The sequence below is a fragment of the Oculina patagonica genome, chromosome 4 (assembly GCF_052425735.1).
Source record: "Oculina patagonica isolate OP01 chromosome 4, crgOcupat, whole genome shotgun sequence".
Taxonomy (NCBI): domain Eukaryota; kingdom Metazoa; phylum Cnidaria; class Anthozoa; order Scleractinia; family Oculinidae; genus Oculina; species Oculina patagonica.
The window spans coordinates 6,172,861-6,185,020 of record NC_135761.1 but is presented as its reverse complement, the minus strand read 5'-3'; the positions used below and the strand labels follow the sequence as shown (position 1 = coordinate 6,185,020).

At 40.0% G+C, this 12,160-nt stretch overlaps 3 protein-coding genes across 4 annotated transcripts in view; all 3 read left to right on the top strand.

The window, feature by feature from the left end:
* The first annotated feature begins 752 nt into the window (after window positions 1–752).
* Window positions 753–4,237, top strand: LOC144651287 (sulfotransferase 1B1-like). Its single transcript, XM_078511226.1, has 4 exons — window positions 753–976; window positions 2,335–2,685; window positions 3,031–3,125; window positions 3,834–4,237. Exons 1-4 carry the CDS (start codon window positions 796–798, stop codon window positions 4,110–4,112), a joined length of 906 nt encoding a protein of 301 aa, XP_078367352.1. The 5' UTR covers window positions 753–795; the 3' UTR covers window positions 4,113–4,237.
* Window positions 4,238–5,047: 810 nt separating this feature from the next.
* Window positions 5,048–12,160, top strand: part of LOC144651282 (sulfotransferase 1E1-like) — a 52,102-nt gene continuing 44,989 nt past the window's right edge. For both annotated transcript variants that reach the window (XM_078511216.1, XM_078511218.1), the window contains exons 1-2: window positions 5,048–5,252; window positions 7,821–8,168. In XM_078511216.1, the coding sequence (XP_078367342.1) occupies window positions 5,072–5,252; window positions 7,821–8,168 (529 nt within the window). In that variant the 5' untranslated portion in view covers window positions 5,048–5,071. The remainder of the gene's footprint in view (window positions 5,253–7,820; window positions 8,169–12,160) is intronic.
* On the top strand, window positions 9,377–10,755 carry LOC144651365 (sulfotransferase 1C2-like; the record flags this gene model as incomplete). Its single annotated transcript, XM_078511302.1, has 2 exons — window positions 9,377–9,466; window positions 9,961–10,755. Coding segments are annotated over 2 exons (369 nt in total), but the record flags the coding sequence as incomplete, so codon positions are not given.

Sequence of the window (12,160 nt, the reverse complement as noted above, 5' to 3'; positions counted from 1 at the left end):
CACAGTGTTACTTGTAATGCTTGATTTGCGTGCAGAGTGTAAAGTGCGATTTTTTCGTCAGGTCACTACAAACTGTCGGCTAGCAATCTGATGCAATGTGTTGCTTACTTCCCGACATGTGGCCTCATAGTTTTGAATAGAAGGGGAAAAAAGAAAACCCCTTGAAGACTTAACCAGATGTATTTATTCTGGGTTTAGAATTCCATACCTTTAGGTTTTCAGAAATATCGGGTTTCCACTTTTCAGGGCATTCCTGCTACTTCTAGAACAATCCCGGAGCTTTGTACGCAGTGACGTTATGCTTTGCGGCCAAGTTTTGGCAAACATGGCGGCCATAAGTGGCAGACGTGTTACTTGTCCTCTGAGAGGATGAGGAGGAGTCTTTTTATGTGACAATCAGATTAAAACGTACGTGTAATTCCCATATACCTTTATACTATATTTGCTCTAGTTACGACGCATCATATACTCTCCTTAAGTTCCAAAACAGAGTTTTTAAAATTCAAATGCTTCTTTGACCTTCCGTTCTCCTTCTCCTTGTACTGCTTGTAGGCTCGATTACTGACCTGCTCTTTTTCTAAGTGACAGACGGTGAATGGACATCGCCAAAATTCGTTGACGTTTTGGGCTTGAAACCGCAAAGAGGCAGGAACTAGAGTGACTTGTTGTGGTTTTTACGCAATTAAAACACAGTTGCGTCAGATGTTGCGTGACTTCTACAGAAATTTACATACTGTTCAAATTCGTGTTTAAAATCCAGTCGCGTTAAACTGAATTGTCGTGCTTGCAATAATCATGGCGAGTTTTCCCGTCTTTCAAGTAACGGAAGGTGAATGGACATCTCGAAGATTCTTTGACGTTCTGGGCTTGAATTTTCCGGCCTATTTAAGTTCCGATCCTCAGTTGCTTTGCGACTTTATCTCGAATTTTCAGACGAGGCCGGATGATGTTTTCGTGGTCACATACCCCAAGTCAGGTGAGTCAGTAACATTCAAATTTTAAACTGTCATGTCCAGTGGGAAATCACATCAGAGCGCTAGACACTACCCCTATTGCAAAGCACGGTTAAGCAAATCCAGAATTAGCGTAAGTTTTGGTTTTGACGTTTACTTATCTTAAATGTTTCCACAAAGCATGAACAATATAACCAATTTTAATACAAGAGAAATCGAACCCTTGATCAAATTTTAATCTTTCGAACGACTTGGTCTTGATCTCTTTATATCTCTTGTCGTTTAAGAATTCCCGGGAAGAATTCATACCTCGACATACCGTGAACAAATTAAAGATCAACAAACAGACATCAGGCTCATATTCTATAGAGTGTTTTAGCATGTTTGTGACGTCAGAGGTCATAGTACCAACAATCAAACACCTGGACGCAAATGGAACGCCTGGCAAGGGAGGGGGGGGGGGGAGGAGTTTTGTCGAAATGGAGTAGAGAGGCATCAGATCATATAAGCAACGCGACCCATACGGCCCGGCTCACGCAATCCTAAAGAAGCAATAATGAAAACTCACGTGTATTGAGCCTGACGGGTTGACATGAGCCGGTCCGATAAAAGCCGTCCGGCCCAACTAGAAAAGCGTACGGCCCCACGACTGCGGCGCCTGAAATTTAAGACCATTCTACCGTTTTGAAATCTAAATGAGCGATGTATTGTAGATATCGTTATGTCCCGCACATAAGATAGATATGTGTTGTAATTTCGTAGCAATGCTCTTTTGTAAGGAAGTTATACATTAATCTTGAAAGTAGTGTAACTCTATTGTAATAAGTGTAAGTAATTGTAGTGCGTGTTTTTGTGTTGTTGCTAAAAATTATCTTTAAAAACCTTCCTTAGTTTCACTTGTTCTACGTCCCGTTTTGCTTCGCTCTGCACCCCACTAGGAAACCATATATCTTGCACATAGTTCCGTACTCGGCCTGGCAACTGAACATCTGGTAACTGAATCCAATTGGAGTCGATCCATCAGTGGAAGAGTGGATTGACCCTTAAATAAGTCACTACGCAGGTAAAGTCTGCGTTCGAGCCTATCAGGCTGTAGCTTATCCCGGATTCAGTATCATGAAGCGACTAGAAGTATTTCTACTCCCCCCCCCCGGGAGGGATACTAGCCCTATTGGAGGGTTACCCCAAGCCACCTGGGTGGAGAGAGTCACTGTGACAGTGAAGTGTCTTGCCCAAGAACACAACACTGAATGAGCCTGGCCAGGGCTCAAACCCAGACCACTCGACCCGGAGTCCAGCGCACTAACCATAAGGCCACCGCGCCTCCCAAAAGCTGGCATATAATTATATAGTAAAACTAATTTTACATTTTTTCATTTAGGGACAACTTGGGTTCAAGAAATTATCTGGCAGATATTTAACGAAGGACAAGTCAAAAGCAGCCATATTATGGAGCGAGTTCCATTCCTAGAAACCTCATTCAATATAGGAGTACTTCCCCATCCTGACATTAACACTCTGCCAAGCCCGCGCATTATAAAGACCCACCTTCCTTATCATACAACGCCTAAAAGTGCAACCGAAGACACCAAGTGTAAATATATTTACCTTGCTCGCAATCCGAAGGATGTCGCAGTATCATTTTTCAAATTTGTGACAAGCTTGAAGAACTTTGGGCATGGATTTAATGGGCCATGGGAATTTTATGCCAAGTTATTTATTGAAGGAAATGGTAAGTTAATTTGAAAGGAATAGAATTCCGTTAATACTGAAACGGAATAGGTCCCAAAAGAACTCGAACACCGTCTATTCCGGCCGCAAAAGAATGCGCGCTTGGTAAAAACCCAGGTATAGCAGATAGGCAACACGCAAGATAAGAATGTTGTTCATTTTAACAATTCTACTGCATTTAGTTTTGAGTTCACATTTGATTCTACATGCATTTCTAAGACTGCTGGTACTAAATTGTTTAGCACACATAAAAGGCAACTGTAGTAATTTTTTGGAACATTCTTTTGAGAACTTTGGTTTCTGTTTACTGTAGCTGCTACTAAATTAATCTTTTCATTACAAACAGTGGGTTGGAACCTCTGGAATGACCATGTTCTGGACGGTTGGAAGCACAAAGATGATCTCAATGTCTTGTTTCTGAAATATGAGGATTTACAGAAGGTTTGTTGTACATGTAGTGAGGCCTGTTTTTTGGTCTGTTTAAGGCTCTTCGGTAGGAATCACGCTTACTCAAACTGATAAATAATTCTTAAAGTTAAAGCAAAGAAAATCATAACCGTGAAAGAGGTTTCGATACCCCGTCTAATAAGCATAGGTTTTGACTTTTATCTCCGTTTTTACTCTGTAGTTTTTGTTTCGATTGAGAAGATGTATGAAACATTTGAGACAGTGTTTCATCGGCTATTCAAAAAACTCTCTTTTCGGTGTTTGGATATTCCGATGAAACACTGTCGCTCGTGTTCGATATACATTTCTTCGCGCTCGCTTTTTGCGTTTTCCTCGAGCGGAAATGCGTTCCAGGCGGTCATATAGTGACCGTGAGATTTTTTCTTTCTCCTGTATTTTAAGGAAACATCGAACAAGTGCGCAAGAATTACAGCCTAAAATGTTTAAATACTCTATTGCCACTTAAATAACACTTCTCAATAAAAACAGAGTCACTCGAAATCAGCATTTCATTTTGAGGAATGAATTCAAAAAAAATATACCACTTAATATATTGTCAAAGACTCGCCACTTCGTCTTCGTTCTTTTATCTTCGTTAGAATATCTGTAGAGCAACTGATTAGAAAGATTTTATATAAGTGCACGAAAGAAAAATAAGATGATTTTTAAAGTTCGTAAACGCAGTGATACTCTCTCCGCTAGGATCTGCTTTCCCATGTCAGAATGATCGCCAACTTCCTCAACAAGCCGCTGTCAGATGATCTCATCAGTCGCATTGCTGAACAGTGCACTTTCAGTGGGATGAAAAAAAATTCTACAAGTTATGTAATGAAGAACGAAGAGGGCGAAACATCGCTGCTTCGGAAGGGCGTGGTCGGTGATTGGAAGAATTACTTCACTCCAGAGTTGAATGAGAGATTTGAGAAGGAAGTGTTGGCAAAATTAAAAGGAAGTGGATTAGAGTTTGATTTTGAGATGTAGAAGACATTTGTTAGGGCAATGCACTGTCAAAAACGGGTGATATATAATTATAGAAGTTTTTAAAAAAAATGTATACCAATATACGTACCAGTTAAGTAAGAAAAGTTATTTTAGAAAATAAAGCATTTGGAATAAATAACGTTGTACTGATGAGTGAACTTGGTCTAAAAGATTACTGGGTGAATGTACATGTATAATTTCGTCCTGTGAAATGAGTGAACTGGCCGTTGTAACCGGAAATTTGAGCGTTTCTGTAAGGAGGTTGGTTCTTAAATGGGTATCGCCCCCTGGGGAAGACACTACCTCATTAAAGGCGGTACCGGTGTTACACGGGACAACTTGCAACAACGACTTTTTTGCGCAACAACGTTGCGTGTAAAATCGAACACCGTGTAACATAGTACCGGCGACGATTTTTCGCGCACCTTTTCACTCGGCAACGCGTTGCCAGGTTTTGAACTCAAGTCAAAAACTCGCAATGCAAGATGACAAATATTTAGAAAGTTGGCTCGTGTAACAGGGTGTTCGATTTTTGTTGCGCGAAAAATCGTTGTTGCAAGTTGTCCCGTGTAACACAGCCTCAAGCTACAAGGGTATGTGCGGCGCCAAAGGGTATAGTTTTCGAATCGTTTGGGTCTGAAATAGCGTAAAGATTTTTACCACTTTGGTCTATCTCAAATTTTACGCGAGCCGGTAGAGTGTTGTCTAAAATATAGGGTGTTGATTTATGGGTCAGGTCTGGAATGGGATCGGGAAAATTGCAAATTTTGGTCAGCCCAACCAACTCCAGGAAGCCCACCGCGCACCCCGGCCCAACCAAGAACAACCTTCCCCCTCCCTCCCCCGGTCGGGGACAAAACATACGGTTGTGTGATTAATCTGACAAGCAGAACCACAGGAATTTACATGTTGTTCAGTCGCGTGTAGTCTTGCGCTCAATTGTAGTGCTTGCAGTAATCATGGCGAGTTCTCCCGTCTTTCAAGTAACGGAAGGTGAATGGACATCTGAAAGATTCATTGATGTTCTGGGTGTGAAAATGCCTGCACATTTCACTCCCGATCCTCAGCTGCTTTGCGAATTTATCTCGAATTTTCAGACGAGGCCGGATGACGTTTTCGTGGTCACATACCCCAAGTCAGGTGAGTCAGTATAAAGGCTTAAACATTTGAATTTTAAACTATCATTTCCAGTTGAAAATCTCATCAGAGACATTGAACAAGCGTGAAAGTCACTACTGAGAGATTGAACTCATAATATGTTAAAGGCTACACTATTGCCCTATTGACCCTATTGCAAGGTCCCGACGTTACTAATCGAACCAAATCGAACGTTCGATTAATCGAACTTACTCGAACTGAATCGAACTGTAATCACGCGATTAGGTTCGATTAAGTTCGGTAATCGAACAGAATCGAACTCTCACAAAAAATTTTGAGTAATCGAACTAAATCGAACGTTCGATTAAGTTCGATTAGGCTCGATTAAGTTCGACTGGGTTCGATTTGAAAATCATGGAAAATGGATGTTGATTAAAAAACAACGTTATCTAGATCTCATAATCTTAAGTAACGAATTCCGCTTTCAAGGACGGGTTTTTTGCAGTTAGGTTAACTTATGTCAAATAACTTGAAAACAGTTTTTTAGCATTGTTTCAGTTTATAATATTTTGCTTGGGTTATAGTGTGCGCAGCTGACGGTTTTGTTGGGGAGCGAGTGAGCGGCAAGGTCGCTAGAAACAATCGGCAAAGTGAAAGAAGGCGAGTCTTCGCAGTAATCTCCCACGCGTGCTTTCCGACGAAATCGCCAGCTACGCAGACTACTTGGGACTCCATAGGTTGATAACATGAAATAGAACTAGAGTGAAGGAGGATTTATTTTCTATTGTCTGTTGAACTTTGCGTTTCGGGTTTTTTTGCCGAAAGTCCATAAATAAAAAATTTATTCATTTATTACTGTTACTTAGACAGACTGTTCAATTATCTGGTTGTATGAGGGTGAATTTAAGATTTGTCTTTTGTGTTCGATTAAGTTCGATTTGGTTCGATTAGTTCGGAAATCGAACGGAATCGAACTCTCTCACACAAAGTTTTGGGTTCGATTCTGTTCGATTATCGAACTGATCGAACCGAATCGTTCGATTAAGTTCGATTCAGTTCGATCAAGTTCGATTACCGAACTGTTCGATTAGTAACGTCGGGCAAGGTGTACGGGATATTATCCCGGCGCTGGTCACAATCAAACAGAGGACTGTATCTATCCAACAATGTTCAGTTTATTCAGTTTATTTCAACGTTGCACTCGCACACGTCGACAATCTAATGAGGGGGATCTATTCTGTTCTGTAATTTTACAATGCTGATTCATTTTCTTAGATTACGGCTATCATGTCATGTGATTACAATATGCTTACAACTGTCAATCAAATGTCAAATGTTGTTTATTCTGTAACACAAGGGTCTAGCTGATCGGTTTATACATATCTTGCCTTTTAAGAATTCGTGCCATGTACAAATGCCAATAAACAGTTTTCATGAGACGTCAAAGCCGCCATGTTGGAGGGCAAAGGACAAATAATTGTATATTTATATATTAATCCTTTGAAATACACCACCAACAGGTAACAGTACGTCCCGCGGGGGCACTCAAAAAAGTTTTATACGGGGAGGCTCCGCCCCAAGTTCTAACCCCTTACCCTTTTATATACCATTTTTGACATGGCGTGTACTTAAAATAGGACGTTTTCTTGTCATTTTTTATGCAGCGCTTAATAAATTAAAATAATACAGCAATAAATTGCGTCTGTTCGAAACCCTTTTAAATAGCCAAATGACAAATGACAAATGACAGATTTCCATACCCTTTCATATACTTAAACTCGTGAAATCCCTACCCTTTTATATACCTGTAGCCTGAAAAAGGTACCCCTTTCGGGCGGAGCCTCCCCGTATAGGCCATTATAGGGAGTACCCCCCCGGGCAGTACGTGCAAAGGGTCTATATACTAGCGTACCTAACAGTCAGAGAATGTTTTCATGTATACGTGCGCCTCAATACTGTGGCGAAATGAATATAATCCGCCATAACTTTATTCACGGCGAAATGCGGCGTAACTTCTGTCGCATTGTTGAATGTTCGTGACTTGGGTGTTGCGCAAACAGTAGGGTACGTTCTTTGGCATCTCAGGAAAGATTGCGTGACGCGAGGGCAAGGATCGTTTGCTGGCGGCCCTATAAAGGTGGGCAGCGTGGCCGAGTGGCTTTGGGCGCTGGTACTGTAATCCGGAGTTCCCGGTTTCAAGCCCTCCACTCTGCCACTAAATAGGTTTGTTCTCGGTAGCCGGCTTTGAAATAGCCAGTTTTGACACTTGAAAGAGTTTTTTCTCGAATTTTTTTACTTTGAAATAGTCAACTGGTCTGCCACCCGTCGGTTGAAATTTTTAACCATGTTCCAACCATGTTATGTTTATTTGTAGTACAGTAGAACCCCGATATATTAGACGGACCATTAAAAATCAAGGGTGGAGCTGGCAATATCCAAAAAAATCCTTTAAGAAAGTTGCCAAAAAAGAAATTCCTGCAAGCAGCTCCCCCTCCCAATCTTGCCAACCCCCTCCCATGCTCTAATGAGACCCCCCTAAAGTTTAGTATGACAATTGCCGGCATACCATATTGCCTTATACCAAAATTAATTTAACATCATTTCATTTAGGTACAACCTGGGTTCAAGAAATTCTGTGGCAGATATTTAACAAAGGACAAGTCAAAAATAGCCATATTATGCAGCGAGTTCCATTCCTAGAAGCGGCAACCTCTACAAGAATTCCCCAACCGGACTTCAACACTCTGCCAAGCCCGCGAATTTTAAAGACCCACCTTCCTTACCATAATACACCTAAAAGTGCAACCAAAGACACCAAGTGTAAATATGTTTACGTTGCTCGCAATCCAAAGGATGTTGCAGTATCATTTTTCAAATTCGTGACAGCATTGAAGAGCGTTGGAAATGGATATGATGGACCATGGGAATTTTATGCCAAGTTATTTGTAGAAGGAAATGGTAAGTAGGTCTCTTAACTCACAAAAATAATCTTCATACATTACTTGTTATATTAGTGGGGAGAATAAGGTGGCCATCATCAGGCATTTGAGATCGTTACTGCCAGACTAAATTAACACAAAGCCGACTGTTGACTCCCGAGTACTAAAAAATAATATTTTCTCCACAATTACGAATTGCTTTCCGATCAAACCGTGGTTTCGAGCCGCACGTCCTGATCACGTGCAAGTCCAAGGTTCAAACTTTGTTCGCCCTACAGAGTTATACAGTTTTGAATCGTGTCACGTGATACGTTCTCGTCCAAAAGAAAACTGCATTTAATTCAGTTGGGCAATATAACAAACGGAACAAAAGATCATTTTCACAATTGGTCACGTGAACTACTTGCCGTAGACCCCGAGGAGGAACTCCCACAAGAAACAGACGAGGATACTCTTCGAAAGTTTATAATAAATGCCTAAAGGAGACCAGTCTGGGCTTGGCTCAAACATTTTCTGACCTCCGAAAGATACCAAAATGCTATAGAATTTATATTTCCATAATTCTTCGCGTGCAACCTTAAACGAGACCTCGACTGCGTTTTGACCGGAACACCGGACCCTTAGTGAGACCAAAATCAGAAATTTACACCCCTAAGCGAGACGATAAGCATCCCCGTCTCGTTCAAATGGGAGTCCCCCCCCCCATCCCCCCACTCCCCGGGCCTTAGGGCGTATCGAAATAAGCTATCGTGACGATGGTTTGGAAATCTGATCTAAATTCATATACAGATTTTTATGATTTTGTTCCCACGTTTACTCTTAAATTTTAGTTTCGATTGAGAAGACATATCAAAAATTTGAGAGAATGTCTCATCGCATTTCAAACATCTCGAAATTCGTCCCAAAAAAACTTCGCTGAGCGTCGCGATTCAACTTCCTTCTAGAATTTGGTAAATTTTATAAAATACTCAGTCTGTTTTGTTGTTTTTAACAAGAGTTATAAAATTCTACTGTACAAATTTTAAGTCTTGAGTCCGTATGGTATGCTGATACTGTCGGCTCTCAGTCATTTTAGCACTTAAAAATATCCAGGAATATCCAAGATATGTAAATGCTCAATGCAAGAGGCAACTGCAACGACTTATGAAAATTTTTTCTGAGAACTTTGATTTCTTATTTCTGTGACTGGTTCTGAATTATTATTTTTAATACAAACAGTGACTTAATTGGGACTTCTGGAATAACCATGTTCTGGACTGGTGGAAGCACAAAGATAACCCCAATGTCTTGTTTCTTAAATATGAAGATTTACAAAAGGTTTGTTCTTGTGAGGCCTGTATTAAGGCCTGTTCCAGGCTCTTCGGTAAGAAAAAAAATTCGCGTTCGCTTTTCGCGTTATTCTCGAGAGCAAGCGCGTTCCACTGGGGTTCATTTAGTGACCATGAGAGCCTGGAACAGGCTTCCGTATTATAATGTTTTTACCAATCTTCTTGGCGTTTTAATTTTACTTTTTTGTGTGTAATTTATGTTTTTTAACACATCTCCGAGACACCTTCTCCCACATTTAAAGGAAACATTACCTCTATTCCAGTTTGGCTAATAAAAACACTGAACTACTTGTGAAATAGGCATTTCACTTGAAAGAATAACTTGAAATACATACCACTTGGATCAAAACAACCACTCGTCACTTCGTTTTCATTCGACTATATCTTCGCAACTTGTCAAAAAGATTTTATGTAAGCTCGTGAAATTAAAGTAAGGGAAGATTTTTTTGAAGTTCGTGAAAGTAATGATTCTCTCTCCGCCAGGATCTGTCTTCCCATGTCAGAATAATCGCCAACTTCCTCAACAAGCCGCTGTCAGATGATCTCATCAGTCGCATTGCTGAACAGTGCACTTTCAGTGGAATGAAGAAAAATGCTTCAAGTTACGCAATAAAGAACGAAGAGGGCGAAACATCGCTACTTCGGAAGGGCGTGGTCGGAGACTGGAAGAATTACTTCACTCCAGATTTGAATGAGAGATTCGAGAAGGAAGTGCTGGCAAAATTGGAAGGAAGTGGATTGGAATTTGATTTTGAGATATAGAAAAACATTTACCGGGGCAATAAACTGTCAAAAATAGACGTGTAGTAGAATGTATAGTAGTCATTTACATTTTTTAATATTGCATGTTGAAAACGGCAAATATTTCAACATGGGATCAGTATATCTCAGCAGAAACTAAGAACAAGTCGGATGTTCATTCTGATTCCTTCGGTTTTTTAATTCTACTCAGTCGATATAAGTAATGAGTTTGGACAATTTGTGACTACAACTACGCAGTTCTTAAATAATTAGCAACGTGCTCGCCTATTTGACCTCGTGGAGGTATATTAAAACAGTATCTCATAGAAAAAAAGGAAAAAGCGGACACGCAGATGTTCTGGAGGAACAAGTAAAAGAAAGCTTCAAATACCGCCTTTTTTAATTATATTAGATAATGTTTACCGCTTCAAATATATCAGTCTCTTGGAAAGGGCGGGAGTGCGAACAGTGCTTCGATCATAAGATGATTGTTTTGTATCAACAAACATGATTTGTAAAGAAGACTTGTACTGTGTTTTATTTTGTGAACGAAAGTTAGAAAACCTTTTTAAAGTTTTTTTGAATACTTCACATTTCACAGTCCGTTAGGTCGAATTTATTCGTTTTGCCAACATTCAGTTACTTCCAGCATCGTTTCCGGCCTTACGCGACATTGTCTAAAAAACCCATTTTACCGAAATCATAAGAAATCAGGGACCGGTCATTATTTAGAGGGGAAGCGGCTGATGCAACTAGGGAAAGGCCTAGGGACAATAGGCCTTTCTCGATTATGCTAGTAAAACTGGCATTTAATGCTACTAGAAATTATCGCATAAAGCCAAAAAATGCTAAAATAATGCCTGATTTCCTTAAAAAATGCCACTTGAATTCCAAAAAATGCTTTGTTTCATTTCAAACAAAACGTACAAACTCTCACATTATATGCTCATATCAACAACAGGTGATACTTAATAATTGTTTGTTTATAAAATAAATAAATAAATAAATAAATAAAAACACACACAAGTAACACAACACAAGTACACAAGTAACACAACGCACAAACAGTCGAAACAGACAGATAACAATCAAATTATGTAATCAAAATTGTGAAACTTTAGGATTATTTATCCTTCTGAGTTCTGAGTGCTGAAAATCTGGATCACAGTCATGAAAAGTGACAGAAAATGCTAGCAATTCTTTTTTGAAGAAAAAACGAAAAAAATGCTCGTTTTTCCAAAAAATGCCGAAAAAAATGCTAGCATAATCGAGAAAGGCCTAACGGGTAAATAACTTTTATGCAGGGAAACAAAGGGGGCTCATAAATTTATGCACGTCTAGGGGTAGTGGGTGAGGGCGAGGATCAGGAGAATTTGAACATGGTCTTCCTCTTTCATTTGCACCAACTCTTGCCCAACCTCTAAATAATGTCCGGTCAGCTAAGTAAATAAAAACGGTTTGTTCGAGAAACAATTAGGAATTAATTGTACGAGTGAACAGATCGGGCTTTTTCTAATTTTCACGAGTGGCCCTTATACTTTTTCGAGAAAAAAGACCGACTTCCTTTCAGTGATAATACTACCGTTCCACCGAATCAAGCAAACTTTTATTTTTACACTGTCTCACTCATCTCGATAAAGAAGAGCAGGAAAGAGGCTTTGAAAAAAAGACCAACTTCTACTGAAAACCTTCCTTTAACAAAGTTCTCGATCAGCTCCTTCAACATTCATCGCTTTTGACCGTTTTTTGACTACTTAGTTTCTCAGGAGCTTCAGGAGCGAGTGACGCAGACTGCAAACGAGTGAGTGACAGTGGTGCAGCCGCGCTTTTGAGAGCGAAACTCTCGAATCAATTGTAATTTGAAAAAAAGTGGAGAAGTGGTCGCAAGTCAAATACTCAGAAAAAAGATTTTCTGAGTTCCCTATTGACTGTCCACAGCCTC